We start from the raw sequence: 20,290 nt of genomic DNA, 5'->3' as shown, positions 1-20,290 counted from the left end.
CTGGGGTGAAGTGGCCCTGGATCTCTGTTGCTTTTTTCTGTGTGGGAACATGGTCTGTGGTCTTGGTCCCAGGAGAAACCAATCTACAGGAAGGTTGCACAGGGTCCTACTTAGGGTGAAAGTCACCCAGTACAAGGCAGCCAAGCAGAACTGCTCTGGGTGGACTTTCTAGCAGACCCTGGGGCTTTGCTTTCTATATACCTTTTAATTTGCCCTACACCCTCACTGATTCCCATCATTTGCTGTTATGTCTTGCCAGGGTTGCTAGAGAACCAATTATCCAATGAGGAAGCAAAATGCTGCGATGTGCAATGGGACTCCTGTGACCACCCACCAGACAGCAACTACAACACATCCCCCAAATCCACGGAGTCAGAGTCGCTCCATTACCACCGCCACGACCCCCACCTTCATCACCAGCAGCAGCATCATTATCACCTCTACCACCATCACCACCATCAGTACCACCAACCCCACCCACCATCTTTGCTGCCAGTGTCTGCAGGGTCTCGCCTCAGCAACAGCAAAATCAGACTTTGCGTCCTGGTCCTTATGCTTCTCCACACCATGGTGTCCTTCTCAAGCGTGCACAGCGGTGGGGGGGCTGCCAGCAGGGGGCTGAGTTTGGAGGCCCTGCCTGCCATGGATGAGAGCATAACAAGAGATGAGTGACCCAGAGGGAAAAGGAGACCTCCAAGAAGAATGCCGGATCTTTTCCTACTAAGGGGGGCACATGCTATTCCTCCAATGGGAGGCACAGGATTGGGGGTGACATGCGCACACACACCCTCATCCACCCCCCAAGAGCTGCTCGCCGCGGGGCATCCCCGTGATGATGAGGCTCTAATGCGCACAGGGCTGCGGGACTCAGCTTTGAGAAGGGTTCGGTTAGCAGCAGCCTGTCAGTGATGTGCATCCTGCCTCATAGAGGCACTGGGAGCTAGCGCAAAGGAGGTATGGCAAGGGGAAAGGGACAGGGAAGGGAGAAGGGTCCCTTTGGAAGAATTCCCTTTGGAATGCTGGCAGTCTCCCTGCCACCTGAGAGGTGTTTCATGAGGCACCCAGGCTTTACCCACCCACTGGATACTTTGGTGCAAAGCATAGAAGAAACTGGTTTCTCTAGGATTCCTTTTTCTCCTCAGCTTTTAAGCTTCATTATCCTCTATTCCCAAAGCTTCTAGGGTGATGTATGCAGTAACAGCTCCCCAAACACTTGCATCTCACCCCAAAACAAATACAAGTTAATTCTCAACCACCCCCCACCTCCCGACCTCCTTCTTTCTGTGGGACAGTTTTGGGTCCTTAATGTGCCATTCCTCTGTCTGGGCAGCCCTGGTGTGTAAGGCTCACTCTGTTGCCTACAGATAGGATCCATTGCTAAAGCTCAGTTCCTGGGCTGTAGGTGGATTACGCTGCACTGTGTGCACCATTCGTGATTCACCTAATTAGCTTTCTTACCTCAGTCAACCCTCCTTCTGTGCCTGACCCTGTCCCCCTCTTGCCCTAATATTCTGAGCATGAAGAAAGTCCCCTGTGGATGTTGCCAGAGGTGGTGGGGAGGGATGGGGCATGGTATGGAACAGGACACAGTATCCTCAGGCTTCCTAGTGTTGCACTTTGCTGCTTTTTTTTCTCTTGTTTGACCCTGAAGAGGGCAGCGCAGGCCACCTGTTTGGTGCATAAGCTGATGGAGACTTGTGTCAGGTCACAGTGGGCAGTTGTCCACAGTGGGTGGCACTGCGATTGCATTCATTTGCGGTGGGGTCAAGGCTAGTAATGACTAGATAAAAGGTAGAAGCAGCTTTCTTACAAGTTTCCCACTGACAAACTCCTACATGATATGGGGCAGGGATTGGAGAAATCCAGTCCATAGAGAATAGGTCTCTCACACAGAGCATCATCTGCTAATAAAGCACAGGTATGGGAGACTGAGTTTATAGCACTGCACCCAGCACTTCCTACCCACAGATAACCCTAGAGCAGCTGATTCTGGGAGTCCTGCTCAGTCAGCACAACTCAGCCTGGGTTGCAATTTGGGATATTGGGCAGCCCCATTCTTTGTCCCTTCCTAGCTGGGAGTTCCTCTAGGTTTGCTTTAGATTTGCTGGGTTTTGCCCCAGACCTGAACTACAATAAAGTAGGGCCCATCTCCAGAGTGGTTCTTTTCATGCTATATGGTGGTGTTCCTGTAACAAGCTGATGCAAGAACGAATAACGTTAGGAAGGAATATGTGAGGGCCTGGATGGAAACAGAAAAATAAATTAATCAGGGTTGAAAGAAGGTCAGGGCTCAACATGAACGAGACCAAATCTCCCTCTGAAAGGGGAGCTCACCATTTAACACTGGCAATGTGAAGCAGAAAACCATTCTGTATTCAGTTACATGCTGTCTTTCTCTCTAGGTCACAGTGACCTGGAGGGTTTTAATATGTATCTAAAATGGTTCATTTGCAGCAGAAGGAAAAGTTTAAAGCCTTTCAACTGGTTCTAGATCCCACTCAGCTACCATGTACCATACTACAGTTTACTATGTTTAGTGGCCCAATGGATTTTAACCTTCAGATGAAGTAACCCAACTAAAATCAGAATCAGATTGAATCTTCTGCCAAGCCCAGACTTCTGTGAGGGTCAGAGAAATGCTTAACATTCAAGATTTGTAATCTTTTTGTATGTTCTGAGTTCTGCTGGATTGAAGCAGAAATAAGCAAAATGCTGAGAGAAAAGCTACTTCCTATCTGGCTGGAAGAGGGAAATATTAGAAGTTGCATGGAAAAGCCTGATTTTTCTGACATTTCGGAGTCCATTTCTAGACCAAGGAGGCTCTGAAAAAAGCAGAACATTTGGACTCTTATTTGACTTGAATCTCAGTTTTCTAGCATGATTTCAAATATTATAAGTTTTCATGTGTTACCAATCCTGAAAGTATCCAGCCTGTGAACACAGTTTCCCCGCTGGTTATCAGGCACTATGTCATAAAGCTAACATAACTACTTTTCTGGGCAGGTGAAGGAGGCTGAAGAACAGATTCGATTGTCATTGGAATCCACAGTAGGTAGGACAGGCTATTAGGTATCTGCAATGGCATATAAGTATTTGCACATTTGTGTACTCTGATCTGAGAACTAGTATGTGCAGCAGGTTGGCAAGTCTGCATTGGACATCTTTGTTTGCTTTGGTATTTGAAACCAGGCTATGTGGCTGCTGTGATGCATAACTAGGGCAGACAGTTCAGCCACAGGAAGCAGTAGAGCCACATTGCTGTCTCAGGACAAAAGACTCTAATACATGTCTAAGGAAAGTAGGCTTTTCTTACCAGATAGCTACCGGATTCCCAGTGCCTGATGCAGGGATGGGATGAGTGCAGTTTTTTAACAATAAAATGGGACAGGGCAGAGTACGTCAGTACAGCATATCAGCCCTGGTCCTGAGCCACCAAACTTGCTCTTTGTTTGTTCTGAGTTCTGCCAGGGCAGACAGCAGCATTCTGGCTATGGTTCAGTTACTGGCAACTTAGCATAGTGACCTCTTTTTTTTATCATACTTTTTTGTGCATGAAGGGCCTCTTCATGCAAGAAGCAGCAGACAGTAATCTTCTTGAATCTTTTTTACATAAAGGCAGGGTAAAGGAACCTGAATACATGTCAAAGTAATGATGCCTACCTGAAGCACTCGCAGCACTACCAGAGCAGTGGAAAAGGGTATAAGGATAAATGAGACTCAGGAATCTTAGACATGTCATATGATAACAGGATTCCATGTAATGACACACGGTGAGTTTTTGTGCAGTCCTGTATATTATGTGATCCAGTTGCAGACCCCCCTATTTGGGGTACTTGGCCCATCATAGCCTGAAGGTCCAACCTGAAGTTGAGAGAGAGAATTTGACAGAGGCTGCCAGCATTTTTTAGGACAGGTGTTTATTAGATCCAAGCTCAGTGCTCTAAAACTGAGAATAGAGTAGGTAGTGTTTTGTGGCCATGGGATGGGCACAAGGAAGCTGTGGAGGACTTTGCTGGAATAGATTCTGCACTTCAGGACATGTAGTTGCCTCATGAAGTATCAGAGGATAAGCTTTACCCCTTCCCCAAAAACAAAATAGGCTCCTGTTTCAGGATACCTATAACCTAACCATTGTCCTTTTGTCATTTGCTCTATTCCTTCCACATATCACTATACCTGACATGAGAGTGCTTTCTAGCTTCAAGGTGGCAAAGCTGTGGTGAGAAGTGCCATCCCATGTGAGAACAGAATGGGATGCTATTCTCAAGGATTCCTGCTTTGATCTCCATCCCAGTCTAAATCAGGGCCCAGTCCTGCAGAGAAACCCACTTTTTCAGAGAAGTGGGGCAGGGTGCACACTGCAATGTGAGTGGTCAGCCTTCTCATTCTTTCAGTTTCAGGATGTACAAACATTCCTTCCTTATTTGGTAGGTGGTAATGGACTGCTTGTCTGGAGTGGATGGGTCACTAACTACATCCCAGCAAGTTATTTGAGAGCAGTGGGAGCAGATTGGGGTGAAGCTCTTTTGAAAATCTGGGCCTAACTATAGCAAGAGACAAAATTGCAGGCACATGAAGCTACCATGTGTAGATGGGCAGTTTTAGTGAGCTGAATGCTAGGCAACTACATGATAAATAAAGAAGCTTTATAGAATAGTTCTGGTGTGGAATTATAATAGGATCCAAATATTTGTCCAATTTACAGCCTCCTGTAAGATTCATAGGTCAGAGCCTATTATTAAGTCAACATGCAGGCCATCCCATGTGCCTGGCATAAAGGATGGTGTGATTTAAGCCTGGTCCAGAATTGTTATTGGCATAACGGAGTCAGGACTGTCCGTTGTACTTAGTGTGATTGGGAGAACAGACTTTGGAATGCATTCTTCTATCTAACAAGTCTAGCCTGTCATCAGTAAATTCTGCGGTGTAAGGACACTATATGCTGTATTCAAAACTTTGCCAGCCTAGTTAAATCAATCCAGTGTGAGCAGTTTTCAGGACAGAATTGAGCAGCTGGAAGGTATGTTTATTACACTCCATCATTATAAAGCAGGCTGATAACATTTTCTCTTTGTTTTCGTATTACCATCATCAGAAACCTTTGTGCTAATTTTCTCTCTAATGGGAATGGATGCATCCTCTCAGTAGAAGTCTAGAGAGGAGACTGTAATCTTGCCCTAGTAAAGCCTGCCTACATCATTTTCATTATAACAATGCTGTCTATAGCCCTGGAATTTAGTCTATAAGACAAGCATATGGAGCTCTACAGAATGCATTCATATACATCCTCCCGCAATAGGACTGAACATGGACTTCAAAGGCAGGGTCACTTCCGCAAGCAGATTACAACACTGCTAAATCTATTTGAGTGGACTTCCTTTGCTATGAGTGCAGAACCAAGGGGCTGTTTACTTATCTTTTTGATCCAGTGTCTTGGACTCGCTACCCCAGAAAAAGACTTCAAACACTGGTATCAATGTGTAAAATCAACTTTTCCCCTTCAGAGACCAAAACAATCTCTTCTCCACTGATAAAGAGCCTGTTTCTGCAGCAGTAATACCTTGCTGACCTTCTGGTACCAAGAGCTTCCTCTTCCCTGCAGTGTCTGTCCGGGTCAGTGTGGGGAGCTCTTCACTAGGATGTTTTTACCTTGCTAAGGAATATACAGTGCTTAGTGGACAGTCATTCACATTACATGGCCTCCACCACATAATTTGACATGGTTGCCAGGCTCTACTTGGGAGACACTCAGGCCTGAAACAGCAGAAGAGCATGGTAGGTCAGACTGGGTGGGGAGAAAGGTGCTGAGAGAGCTGTGAGGTGGAAGCTACTTATTTTCTCCCTGACATGGGTATTTGTTTTGTGGTGTGTACTTTAAAGTAAGTATAAGTTGCATAACTTCTCTAAAAATAAGGGAAGGAACTTCTCCTTCCACTTTCCCAAAAAAGGCTGTGTCCTCCAGTGGGAATCAATCACTAGTTGAACCTCTTTCCTCTGAAAATACAAATCTACTGCAGCCCCCAGCAAAAAGTTCCCATGGAGACTTCTCTCTATCCAGGCTCTGCTCTGGGTAAATCATTTTGAAGGAGTCTGAAGCCTGACAACTACAGCAGACCATGTTGAATAACTTGGCAACATTCAGAAAGCATCTTGAAGTGGTTTTTGTTGAATGCGTTTTTGCTCTGCTTCAGTGGGAGATGTCACGACAGCTCTGTCATCACCACTCAGCACCCAGAAAACATCTCCCTTTGTCCCCTGCACCCTCAAAAAGCCCTTCGCTAATGGGACTGATCACATTCCAGAGCTTCTAGTTAATAAATATGGTGCCTCATTGTCAGCAACATAGTGACACAGCTGGGCTCTCCAGACAGAGTGTGATCACCAGCAACGCAGGGTTTTTTTGCTCTCACCCTCACTGCCCCCCCCCTTGCCCCAGCTGGCACCTGGGACAGTTGCCCCAGTCACCCAGCCCTAGTTACACCACTGCTCGCTGGCACAACAGTGACACCTTTCATTTTGAAATACCCCTCGTTTCCTTTCCTCATCCTGGTCTTCTTGTGCTGCATTTGAGCTAGAGATTAGTGATTTAGATCAAATTATTGTGGCTGTTTTTACTGACTGGGGAACATTCTATTATGCTTTCTGTCAAGAACAGTCACTCAGAGGTTTTCTGACTTCTTTTTTGCTTTCTTACATATTTTTACACAGACACAGAAGAACTTAGTAACTGGTAACAAATTACAATCTGACACCTAGCTGCCACCCCTCTATCTAGCTGGAAGGAAAGCTTTATTAGAATTTATTAGGGGTAAAACCAACAGAATTCTACAGAAATTTAAAAGGATTGTATGGAAATCTATGCAATATAAAAGGAAATAAGATCCTTTTGTAGACTTTCTGAGCCATTCTGCTGTAATCTAAAAACAAGAATATAAATCTCTGTTGAATTTTTATTCCATAGGGGTTAAGAAGGACAGCCACCTTCACATGGCCAAGACATTACAATCTTTTAGCCTACCAAAAGGAATCTAATGCATATCAGTAGGAAGATAACAATAGCTAATTAACACAAGCTAAAATTATTATTTTCCTTTCAAATGGTCCTGATTTATAGCCTTCAATTATTGGCATCTCATGTGAGGAATGTTAGGGTCCCACTCTTTCCAGGTGAGTGTTGCCTGACTGTGTATTTCAGGGGTGCAGGTTCTTAGCAGCTCTTAATCATTAAGTCCTTTTTGCTCCCTGGACATTGCCCCTGTTTGGTACGTCTTGACAATTACTGAGGGTCTGTACCATGCTAAGGGAGGATCTGAATGTGAAAGGAGACACTAGCTGACAAATGGAAAGTGGATAAATGGCACCTCCTCATCTTATATGGACGATTCTCTGCATCATCATTCTGATCTTACTTAGTCTTTCAGAGGAAGAACCTGATCTAGGATGTAAGACAGGAGTGGTTTCTGCCCATTTCAGGCCTCATTCTCTATTCATTCACACTGCTTTTATTCTGATACTTCTGCACGACTGCAGTGCAGTTACCCCTACAGCTAACCTGAACTTATAGTGCTGTGAGTGGGTGAAGGAGAAAGACCATGGGCTTGAGGCTGACTCTAATTTCTCACAAAAACATCTTAGAAGGTTTACACCATTCCTACAGCTCCAACCCAAGTCCTGCCAGCTCCTGCCAGAAAGCAGCAGCCAAAGTCTGAAGTGTACAGCTGAGGAAGCCCATCACTGACCCTTTTACCCCAGGGCTAACTGAAGAAGAACTGAACTTTTGTAACCTGAGGGTTTGATGGTGGGTGTGTCTCAGGCTTATTACACTACATTTGCTTTTGCATTTTAGAGAGGATTCCTGCAGGATCTCTAGCCAGATTTTCCCTTGGGTAGGCCCTATGTCACATGTCAGTTCTGGACATTTATCCTTCTAACCACCTGCTGATTTGCATAGTGCAGAATCTGCCCATAGTAGTACACAGTGCAGCTCTCTGTTGTCAAACTAATGCTGGTGCTATGATAAAGGGAAAAGGTCTCCTCCAGACTTAAAGGGTTCCCCTCCCCTCTGCAGTAAAAGGAAACAACTGTGGTGGCCATGTGCAGTGTAAATTATCTTGATTCCTTTAAAACATGTTTTGAATTGTAGTTTGTTTAGATTTCTAACCTGTCCCATCACACACCTCCTGGGATCATAGACATGTTTTATAAACCATCCTTAGAATTTACTGCCTGAAGGCAGTTGCCACTAAGGCCCTCCCAGAGGAGAGCAAAAATACTTGGGTATGCATGTTGTTGGGATTTTTGAAGGTTCTTTGTATGTGAAACAAAGGAAATGATCCTTACTCTTCCTGAGCAGGGAACCCAGTGGGTCAGCCAAACAATTACAAATAAGCACAAGTCTCTCCTCAGCTTTCAGTGAACAAGGCAGCAGGGTCTGCACATGGAAAAATTCAGATTATGGTATTTTTCCAAGACATTTTTTTGCCACATTATAAGTTCCTGTTGCTGCCTTTTTCCTAGGCATGCCAACTAACTTTATCCTATACATCCTAAGTTAAGGGGCTAAATACCTGTTGGTCTTTCAGTTGCTCCCTTAGGACATAAGATGCATTTAATTCAGTGACCTCCCCAGACACCTGACTAAATACAGCCTGTAAAGAGCTTCTTTGTCTAACTGAACATGTAACTACAGATCTTCTAATGATCTTCCTTCAAATCTCAATGCAGTGCAATAATAGCACTACTCCCAAGTCCTGGGCATAGGATGAGCTGAATGACTACATAGGATTTTTGCCTGTTAAGGTTCATGTACATCTGAAATATTAAATATTTAATTAAAACTAGAGCTGGGGAACAAGTGGTTTTCTTGTCTTTGAAAATGTGAGGCTTTGGAGTTTTTTTTCTATCTGGATTTAGGAGGAAAAATAAAAGTCTTCAAAATTTGTTATGAACTGAAAATCCAATCTTGGTTTCAGTCAATCAGAATGTTTTGTTCTGACCAATTTTTTTTTTTATAGTACTATTATAATTATTCTAAATTACAAAACAAAAAGTTGTTTGCAACCAGAAAACTTAAATTCTCATTTTGAAATTCCTTTCAAATACCATTTCAACTTGAGAAATTTGTTGGAATAAACATTTTTCATGGAAAGTGTTCCTTTTAACAAATTTCATGTTTTTTTCAAACTTTAGGAGCGATGGCAGCCTGTTCAAGGAGCAATTTCACACAGCTCTAACAAAAAAAAAATCATCTATCCAAGTTACCAGGGTTCTTGCTGACGTTGAGTTAGAAAGTTTCCTGGTTTTGCAGTGATTATAGAATCAGAAAACATAGGGCTAAAAGGGACCTCAAGAGTTCATCTAATCCAAGGCTGTTCAACTTCCAAGGGGCCAGGGGCTGCATGCCCTGCAGATTACAGCAGTTCAAGCCATGGCCCCCCAGGCCATGTGGAAACCCCCACTGCTACACAGCACTCCATTCCACTCATGCGCGATTTCCACCCCCAGCCACTGTACTGTGTGCCCACACAGCCCTAAACTCACCTTTCACTCCCTACACCATGCTGCGTTGTCCTGCCACCTGGGGCAGGGCAGGGGCAAGAAGCAGCAGCCAGAGGAGGAAGCAGGAGTTTGGAGTCCTCAGCTGCTGTTGCAGCCAGAGCAATAGGGGGAGCAGCAGCTGAGCAGGAGCCCAAAGACCACAACTTAATCCCTTGTAAACCACATGTGGCCCATGAACCACTTGTTAAACAGCCCAGCTCTAGTCCTACCCCTGCTCAGGGTAGGAATATCTCTGCCTCAGCACCCCAAACAAATATTTGTCTAACCTGCATTTAAAAACTTCCAGCAAAGGGGATTCCACAACCTCTCTAGGTCCTCTGTTCCAATACTTAACCATCTTCAGAGTTAGAACATTCTTCCTAATAGCTAACCTAAATCTTCCTTATTGCAATTTATTCCCATTGCTTGTCCTGTCCATGGTGGACAAAGACAACAACTGAGCATCATCTTCTTAGTAACAATCCTTTTTGTATTTCAGGACTCTTATCGGATCCCTGTTATTTTATAGTCACTTAATCCAAATTAACACACTTGGGGAATTGTTTTTGCATGTTCTTGACTGGAGAAACTGTAGGCAAAATGCTGTCATTGTCAAGAAGATGCCAGTCCCCCAGAACCTCACCTCGTGCTGAATGCGGCTACCAACTCTACTAAACAAACTTACTTTTGTTCTACAAAGTAAAATGAATCTCATCCTTGCCACCCCATGCATTCAAATAGCACACTGATGAGCAGACTTTTGAAAACCAGAGATTCCTTTATATATTATGGGGAGTTTAAACAGGGAAGAAGCCAAATGGATTGTGCCAATGGGGAAACCACAAGGCTAGGTTCTTAGAAATGGGAAGTGCAGGAACCATGCTTTTCAGTAGAAGTTTTCAAGGAGGTGGGGTAGAGAAAGACATTTCTTCTTCAGTCCTCCTGACTCTTCCATCCAAAGCACGGAGATGGTGCTTCTGCCAGTGACAGACCATACGCGTTCCTGCCAACCCTTTGCTGTTGACTAGGGACAAATATCAGATAAACATCCGTCAGAGAAGAGAATACAGCTCTGTATGTAGAGGTGCAGGGGAGCCTCACTGGGGATTGTGTGAACCCTGGTGGGATGGGTTGTGTGTATTTGAAAAAGGCTGTTTGTGACCGAACCCTTCTCAAGTGCTTGTGATATATTGGTGGTTACTGAGCTCAGACCTGCAAAAGGTCCTTTTACAGTACATGGTGGCGAGGTGAAAAAACCATCCTGCTGAAATCAAAATATTCTTTCTATTCCCCCTGCCCAGTTTCTCTTTCTTTCCAGCTTTCTTCTCCCTCTGCCTTCCCCTCCTTTCTCTCTCCCCACCTCTGTTTCTCTCTTCTCTCCTCTGTCATAAGAAAGTGACTGTGTCCTTTGAAGGAACAGTTTTCTTATGCCATTTTATACACTGTGCTTCATGTTTAGAACTTTTTTGCACTAGTTCCTATTACATTTATTTTCCAAGATGGTTTGACAAAAAAAAACAACACAAAACCATGCTATAATTCAGTTGTATTAAAAATATTATCCTACTACTCTCTGTGTTCAATAGTCTCTGTACCTGTAATGCTTTCAGTTCTGTTGTATTTTGGGGCAGAGGTTTTCTCCGCTCCTTGTTTAACCCAGTAAAGAAATAAAATGTTAAGATTGATGATAACTTCCCTCTCCCTTTCTCTGTTGTTTTCTTTGGCACTATTAGGTTACACCTTGTGTCTTGTATTCTAGAGCAACCAGCTGGAATTGTACCTCACCCTGTTAGAATGTCCCAGTGCTTCATACCCCTGCATGTGTAGTAGAAGCTTTCCTGCCAGCCACAGCAGAGAACGGCAAGTGTCCTTCAGATAATTGGTTTGGGAAAGTGATGCATCCTGCCTGATGGATCCTGTGGACTTGGTATATCTGTCCTTTTTTGGTTTCCTACAGAATTTAAAATCAAAGGAAGAAAAGGAGCAGGAAGAATGAAGGCTCAATAACCCTTTCCTATTAAGTTTATTTTCACAACCTTTTACTTAACTTCCTTTTTATGTTTTTTCCTTCATATTTTTTGCCGTGGGTTTTACCTCGGGACCAGTGTGGGCAAACACCAGTTATCCATCTTCCACTAGGGAATATAGGTCCACCATGGTAAGTAACTGGTCAGGAGCCTGACAGATGCATATAATATAGAATTATTTGCAAATGGTCAAAAAGTCCCTGCAATGAGGCTTGGGCACTTGGCTACATGCTGGGACCTAGAGGCCAATATTAGAGTTCCGAAGGTTACACTTTGGCCATGCCTGCACTGAGCTGAAGTTAACAGTTTTGAGAGAAAAAAGCGTAAAAAGAAAGTAGAAGGGGAATGAAAAGGAGAGAGGGGCAGAAAAAAAGAAGTAACTACAAACAGCGCAAATGAAAGAAGGAAAAAGAGGAAGGAGTTCGTGGAATGGAGATACATGCAGATGCACCATAAGCAATGCCAAGGGAGATGGAGTACGGCTTATTTTGTAAAATGTATGAAAGGAGAAGTTCAGTGTTGAGATGTCAAGTACCTGCTTATGTAGCTTGATTCTGTAGGCAATAGAAAGAGTTTATCATAGTTAGAAGTGAAGGATTTCCTGGCCTTTCATGATATTCAACTCCCACCCCCCACCCCACCCCCATGATTAAAGCTAAATCATTCCTACCAAGGTGATTTTTGTCCATGGCCCAGGGAGATGCTTCAGAAATGTAAATACATAATTATGTGCGATGCATCAGAGTTCACCAATAGCAGAGATTTTACGAAACTACACACAGGCAAGGGGACCCCTGGAATCCTTCCCCTACAACGTTTACATTTCCTGCAAGAAATTACTAAGGCAGAAATCCTATAAGCAAAATGCTCACTGAAGGAAGGCCAAAGTTAGTCCCAGACGTTTGATGAGGTGGTCAACTGATGTTGCCTAAGCTGCTTGTACCTACTAATCCAGCCCCAATTATGTATTTGCACCCCCACTGAGTGATAAATTAATAGCTGGCCCACTACATACTGCTCACCCATTTTTCTAATCAACATACACACTGTTTATGTCACTGGCAAACAGCCTTTTACATTTCAAATGAGAAAGTGAATTACTTTTAGTGTCCTAGTCTCCTGTGATAACAGAAGATCCACTTGCAGTTTAACGCTGAGTTGGTTAGCACCCTCCCAGACTCTCACATGAGACAATAACACTCACTCATCCAACCTGAACAGACACTTTCACCTCTTCCTGTCTGTCCTATATTCAGTCCTTCAGCCAATCTCTATTCTGCTCTGCAGTCATAGTGTGAATCTGAACCATTTACAGGGCTGTTGCAGGATTCTTGCCAACTGTTTCCTTACACACATGTTCTTCCCCCGGACTCCCAGTCTGGTAGTGTTCTTCAGTCTGGTTCCCTCATCATGAAGCTGGCATCTAATTTGCATCTCTATTTGGCCCCAGGGAGCCACCAGCTGTGCAAATCACATGAACAGTCCCTTGAATGAAGCTGGTTTGTTTAAAATTAACAATTTGGTTGCCTTCCTATGCACCTCCCCAAGATGCAGAGGCTAGGGGTACAAAGGGATCTATGTAGAATCCTATCCCATCATGCAGGTAAGATGTCTGTGGTTTCCCTCTGCTGGTAACTCAAGAGCAAGGTGTCCCAGAAAGCTTGAGACTGGAACAGCTCAACCCATTTATTTGTTAAGTTATTGGCTTTGCATCAAGCAGAGTTCAGAAGCTGCTTAGAGACAGAAAGCTCAGGCAACTCACTAGCAGAACCGGGAACAAGAGACATGCAGTAGTGTTCTCTTAAGGATTATCCTAAGGTTATTAGACCCTTGGGCCCAGATCCAGCGGCACACCAATAACTCCACTCTCTTGTCCCACCTGCAGCAGCTGAACTCTTTTCCCCCTGAAAACTGGTATGCATTGTCAAGGCTTTATTTTACATGTTTCCTGGCTAACTAAGCCCAGGGGGGTGGGAAAGGAAGATGCAGCCTTCACCCCTTGGAGAGGTAGACCTGCTATATCTGGGCTATCTCTCATGTTCACTTAAGTTATGACTCTCCCTTCCCTAGCTGCTTACACTAGGATTCCTGACATCTTGCTTTTGCTGCTAGTCTAATTGGCAAAGTGCAAGCACAGCTGGCTTTCCTGTTGTAGGAAGAGAGCTGAAAAACAAGACATCTGCAAAAAGGGCCATGAGCTCAGCTGGGACATCCAAAAAAGCTCTGTGGGGTTGGGGCTCAAGAGAGTACTGGAGTTCCTACGTCTCTACTTAAAGGCTTAGAACATAAGGCTGTTGCCCGGCCCCCTACTGTAACTAAAACTGCTTCTTCTAAACTTGGAGTCATCCAGTCAGAAGCAGAGAGGACAGTAAGAAGGACCAAGATTGCTCTGTGTAATGGGCTGCTTGTCATGACAGGAAGCTCATCTTGTCAGGTAAGCCTGCCTAACCCAATTACAATACCTGTGTACTAGTAGTGTAAGTAGGGCAGGACAACCAGGGCAGCCATTCTGGGCACCAACTTGGGGGATGGAAAAAAACTAGCTGCTGCTGTATCACTGGCGTGATTGTGCGGCTGTTGTAGCAGCAGAAATTGCCACCAGCCCCTTGTTGCAGCTGCCCCAGGCACTCAGCTGCATTGTTATGGCTCTGCTGCTTAGTGCCTCACTTGAATATAAAATCCTCCCAGGCACACACTATGTATGGATCCTGATAGCAATAATTATACAGATCTCCAGTGCAAATCTCAGCTTTCCCTAGAGCCCAGTTCTGCTTTTCTGGAGCTCTTCTCTGCCCCAGAGACAACAGCTGTAAGTGAATCAGGGCTGTAGTAGAAAATAAATACAAAGAGAGGTGCTCTTTATGCCTCTGTGGAGAGAGGAGTCTGGAAATGGGCGCACACTCTCCTGTGGATGCTAGTATTGGAAATGTATCTAGGAAAGGGGGACCTGCTGAAGGTAAGGAGGTCTCAGAGGGACCTGCCCCTTTAAGATCAATTTGTCTTGCCTTGCTTGATGTCTTTGGTTTTGATTTTTATAACAAGCCTGGAAAATCCTATTGACATAAATGAAAAATTGTAATTAGCAGTTAATTTGGCAAGATGATATAAGGAGCTCCACCCAATCCAACTGGAGCTGAAACTGCTCTATTCTTGGCAGAGCTCATTTGTGAGGGAAATTTGATTGGGAATTGACCTAGCCTGCTGGGAGGATGTTCAGCTTAGGTGCTCAGCCTCTATAGTGCTGGGGCTGGGCAGGAGCACAGAAGAAAGATCCAGCTAACTCTCCTTTCCAATGAAACAGCAAGGTAATCATTGGTAAAGGCAAACTTCTTATTTTGGATTAATTAGGATGACTCGCAATTGACTGTAGGGCTTGAAAGCCTGTTTTTTAAAAAGAAAAATCAATTTCTGGATTTGAGACGCCACCATCTGTTTCAAATAACTCAGTGATTTAGGAAAAGAACCAACCTTTTACTTCTTGCATGTGTGAGATTTTGCTCAGGTTTTACTGGATTAGATGAGGGTCCATGCAGAACAGGCTTCTTACTCCGTCTTGAAAAGCCTCATTCCCCCAGAACTTTTGACCTACTACAGATTACCACAACTGTCTTCCTGCAGGCCAGTCCACCAAAGGTTACCCAAGCATATGAGCAGAGGGAAGTCCAGATGGTTTCCAATAAAGGCAATCTGAGCTTGAGCTTCTTTTGTGGGATCAGCAGTGAGCTGAAAAGAGGAGCTTCTTCTCGGCCTCCTGTTTTGTTCAGTGAAAGAATTCTTAGCCCCACAGACTAACACAAGTGCACATGAAAGGCTAGATCTAGTAAAGAACCTGGGTGCCCAAAGGAGGGTTTAGGCAGAAAAAAATTGAGATCCGTCTCACTGGTATCTAATGCCTCCCCCCTCCCCTTCCTCCAGCTGCTACCTAGACTCATTAGGCAGCTCCTAACTGATTCTGAAGTCTTTTAGGCATTTACACTTCTTCTGTGCATGCCAGAACTGCTCCAGAGTAAGCAAACTGGCACCTCTCTCTCACCTAAGCACAGCTGAAATTTAGAATCCGGGAGTTCCTCCACCTGAGGGGCTTGATAGGGGGGATGTTTTTGGAGTATACCCAAGCACAGTGAAAGGATTGGGCACCTCACACACTGCATCTGTAGCTACTCCCTTTTGTCATAATGTGCTCCAAGGGGGCTGCCAGCACCCACCTGTCACATCATAACCTAGTGGAAAGTGCATCCATTTAGAAAGTGGAAGACTCGAGTTTAATTTTCTCCTCAACTTGAGGGGGTTCAAACCCATCTCTGCCTCCCAGGAAAGTGCTCTAACTACGGGCTATTTGGAGTTGGAGAGTACTTCAGCTCTCCCCACTCCTTCTGTTGAAGCTGGGTTTTATAAAGAATTCAGGATTCACTGGGCTAGAAAGAGGACATATGGTTCTGTAGACTTGTGGCTGCGGCACTCATTTAGGAAAGGGGTGTTGCTCCCAGGGCAGTTTCTGTATTCTACCCAATGACTGCCTAATGTAAAAAATAGAAATAGTCCTAGCTGCAAAGACTGGACTATGTGCTCTAGCCACTAGGTTATAGTCAGGCTGACTCTAAGCCTTGGGTCTTTGTGGCCCAGTAACTCTTGAATTATTTTCTGAACAGCAGCACAGCTTCAACGAGAGGGCTGGAGACTGCCCGTGCCTGACCCTAGCCTAGGAAATGGGGGCTGTGTTGTCATCCTGATGAGAAAACTGAAGCCGACTCTCCCACTTTCTAGGGAAGTAGTCTAACTGTTATGCCTCAGGCATCACCTCTTTCTGGCACCCTTAGTCCTCAGTGAGTAGATGCTGGGAATGAGTTAGAAGCTCTCATTGGAGAACTTCCAGGTCTGGAGTATGCTGAGTTTTTTACCACTGCTGCAGAGGTACAAATCCCAGATGACAGGTTTCTTACAACCTGTCTATCTTCACTTAACCTCTCTTCCATTCTGTGTTTGATTTGGAGTCTGCTCTTAGTGCTACCAAGAATGTTACCCCTAGGCCGAAATTGGTTCTGTTGGGTACATTCACTCAAATTTAAATATCCAAGTGAATCTTAGATCTTTTGTTCCTTAGATCAACATAGGCTGGAAGTGCTGGATGATTAAAAAGAGCACTGGGCCTGTGGAGCTGGGAACACATCAGCAATCTGAAGAAAGTCAGTCCCCCTCCTATTGCAGGGTCACGCAGAAGGAAAAGGGTCTGTGGCATAAGCACCATACCATTCTGTCTGTACTTCAGAGGATAAGTTCTTTCAGGCAAGGACTGTCTATTTGTTCTGGTTTGGTCCTGCATATCATGGCTAAAGCTATTTTGCATTTTCAAAATTCAAATAATAAAAAATAGTTGTGCTGAAGAAAAAAGCTTCTTAATGTTAAACACACCTGTTTATGTTTTAGGATGAATTTGGGTGTCCAAGGAGGTGAGGAACTAATAGCCTTGAGAAGAACCAGGCTCAAGCACTAGCAGATTCTGTGCTAGCTTGCCGCTTGGCTCTCTTTCTCCCAGTGCTGACCTGAAGCCGCTCCTGCTGAGCCCTTCTTATGCAGCTGTTCCAGTGTACCTCAAGGAATGCCAATGCCGTTTTGTGCTATTGCAGCTGTAAGCCACCTTGCATGTAAAGCAGTGAGAGTCAATTCTCCAGACCACTTCTGAGCAAAACACTATGCAGAAAGAGTTGAATATACAACTAAAAGCTACCCAGCTCCTTTCACATGTTGCCTTGTCAAGGTTGAAAACCAAGTCTAAAGAAGACCATTCATCTTGCTAGGAGAGCCCTGAAAGAGATTGGATTAAAAACCAGAAGAACTTTCCCCCCTGCCCCCTCCCTTTTTTTTTTTTTTTTTTTTTTTTTAAACCAGACTATTTTGTGGTGGTGTTCATATACTGTCTGAACTCCTGAGTCCTTAGGGTCAACTTGAGTCTCATTTTCAAGCTTTCCTATTTAAGCACAGGGGATTAAAATGGAAGTTGAGATTCTCATGGGCATCCAGGATATGAGGCCTTAAAACAAACAAACAAAACTAGAATGAATAGGCCTCTAAATAAAATTGCAAGATTGTATTTGGTGATACTTCCCCTTTCCCCCTCCTGCCCATCCCACAAACATTGTTAATGAATATCTCGCTGCTATCTGATTGTTTTGCTTCCCCCTCACATTTTATATTGCTCTGCTCTGTCAATTCAGAACTCGGTCATCTCATTTATTGGACATCCTGCTTTACAAAATCTCCGCCAGATCAAGAATCCTACAAACAAGCAGGAGCTGGTCCTGTCATAAATGTCGACAGTCATCCAGAAGGGACATGCTAAAAGCAAGGAACCATGGCTGGGACATGGCTCCCAAGACAACACTTAACCAATCGTTTATCTATGGTTCATCTACTTGCCATTCTTGCAAGTGACCATGGGATGTCAGTAGTGTTCCTCACAAAGGTTTCAAAAGAAGCTGCTCGGGGAACTAGCGAACCTCTGGAAAATGCTAAAGAAAGCTGATGTTAGGAGCTGAGCTACGGTGCCGGGAGGTGACTATCTGTACCCCTGAATTTTGCTGACAGCCTGTCAGCAGCCCATCTGTATGCATTTAACTTGTTCATACAGTTTATTAACTTGTCCGTGTAGTTTGACCCACAAATGTCAAAATATTTGCTGGGACTTGTATTTTCATGGGCTATAAATTGCTTGTGATCGCATTCTGTAGCAATAAAAACCCTGTTATACATGTACATTATCCTCATCTTATGAAACACCAGCCTCTCACAATTAAGTACCTGTGCATCAAGATTTTTCCTTAACTTTGTCTAAGCCTGCTAATGTCCCACTCAGCACAGCTGCAAAATGTTAACCTTCTCAGGTTTTCAGACCTCATCTTCTGCCAGTTCCTGCCTGTGTGTTGGGTTTTTTTTAAAGACAATTGTACCAGAAGTGAGTGATGTGCAGCCTACGCAAAAAAAATGCTGGAAACCCAGCAGCAGCCAGCACTGACTGAAGCAGTTAGACATTTAGAGAAGTGCAGAGTTGAAAGGGGACCTCAAGGCACCTAGTCTGACACCCAGTAGTCCAATTCCTTTACAATCCTAGACAAATGCCAATCCAGCCTCTTCTTGCAAACCTCTACAGAAGGAGATTCCACAACTTTCCCAGGTAGCTTGTTCCACTGTCCTGCTATTCTAACAGTAAGGAATTTAAACCCCCCAGCATGGAGATTCTACCACATCTCTAGGTAACATGTTCCACCATCCTCCTAGCAAGAACTTTTTTCCTAATATCCAACCTAAACCTCTCTTGCTCCAGCTTGAGCCCATTGCTCCTTGTTCTGAGATCTGCCACTATTGAGAACTGTCCAGCTCCATCTTCTTTGGAACCACCCTTCAGGTAGTTGAAGGCTGCTATCAAATCCTCCCCTCAGTCTTCTCTTCCGCAGACTAAATAAACCCAGTTCTCTCAGCCTCTTGTCATAAGTCATGTGCTCCAGGCCCCTAACCATTTTCATTACTCTCTGCTGGACTCTTTCCATCTTGTCCACATCCAGAGCTGGACACAGGCATGGGTGAGCCAGGCAGCTGCCTGGGGCCCGGATAGAAAGGGGGCCCAAAAATAGTATTTTTAAAATTATTATCATCATCTCTGGCAAAAGGGGGCCCAATTCTAAAAGTTCACCCAGGGCCACCAGGAGTTCAGGTATGGTGCTGTCCACATCCTTTCTATAGTGGGAGGCCCAAAACTGGACACAGTACTCCAGACGTGGCCTTACCAGTGCAGAATAGAGTAGAATAATTACTTCCCTTCATCTGCTGGCAACTCTCCTACTAATGCAGCCCAGTATGCTGTTAGCCTTCTTGGCAACAACGGCACAAGGCTGACTCGTATCCATTTTACTGCCCACTGTAACCCGCAGGTCCTTTTCTGCAGAGCTGCTGCTTAGCCAGTCAGCCCCCAGCCTGTACCAGTGCATGGGATTCTTCTGTCCTAAGTGCAGAACTTTGCACATGTCCTTGTTGAACTTCATGAGATTTATTTTGGCCTAATCCTCCAAGTCTAGGTCACTCTGAATCCTAGCTCTACCCTCCTGTGTATCTACCACAGCTCCCATCTTAGTGTCATCCATGAACTTGCTGAGGGTGCAATCCATTCCATCTTCCAGATCATTAATGAAGATACTGGATTAATTGCATCTCAATGTGAATTGTGAAATTAATTTTAAAGATGATCCACATTATATTCATGCAACTTCTGTATGCAGGTGAGTCCACAGATGTCAGAGCTGGAAGACAAGGGGGATAAAACTGGAATAGCTCTAAATTTGCTACTACTCTAAACTCTAAATCAATTTTGTGAATTCATAAAAACTGAAATGGACAGTCTCAAAATATTTCTGCTATAATGATCAATGTAAATGGGTTGCTAGAAAAAAACAATAAAACTAACCAAGCCAAAACTGAAACTTTGAAAACATTAGAAGAGAAATGGAAGGGTTCTGTGGAAGATGAGATGATGGATGAGGTTGGAGATCTGAATCAATATGGATATGAACTCTAACGTTCTTTTTTTTAAAGATTAACAGATCACAGACAAAATTTTAGATTCTCCTTGTGTTTCTGGAGAACAAAAAGCCATCATTTTCAAAGTCACGTACCTAAAGTTTAGGAACTAAATGCACACACTCCCCTACCCACGTCACTCCCCACTCTCCCAAGGTGAT

General features: G+C 44.2%; 1 protein-coding gene and 1 long non-coding RNA gene across 3 annotated transcripts in view; both read left to right on the top strand.

The window, feature by feature from the left end:
• Positions 1 to 11,228, top strand: part of NALF2 (NALCN channel auxiliary factor 2) — a 73,863-nt gene extending 62,635 nt beyond the window's left edge. The window contains exon 3 of one of the 2 annotated variants that reach the window (XM_006277586.4): positions 260 to 11,228. In XM_006277586.4, the coding sequence (XP_006277648.1) occupies positions 260 to 672 (413 nt within the window). In that variant the 3' untranslated portion in view covers positions 673 to 11,228. The remainder of the gene's footprint in view (positions 1 to 259) is intronic. The other variant, XM_006277587.3, reaches the window with a different exon arrangement.
• A 2,346-nt stretch (positions 11,229 to 13,574) lies between these two features.
• Positions 13,575 to 18,314, top strand: LOC132252158 (uncharacterized). The gene is made up of 2 exons (XR_009463977.1): positions 13,575 to 13,998; positions 16,989 to 18,314. It is a non-coding gene; the product is annotated as an uncharacterized LOC132252158 (long non-coding RNA).
• The last annotated feature ends 1,976 nt before the right edge of the window (positions 18,315 to 20,290 follow it).

Source organism: Alligator mississippiensis, chromosome 8 (assembly GCF_030867095.1).
Source record: "Alligator mississippiensis isolate rAllMis1 chromosome 8, rAllMis1, whole genome shotgun sequence".
NCBI lineage: Eukaryota > Metazoa > Chordata > Crocodylia > Alligatoridae > Alligator > Alligator mississippiensis.
This window is presented reverse-complemented; position numbering and strand designations above follow the sequence as displayed.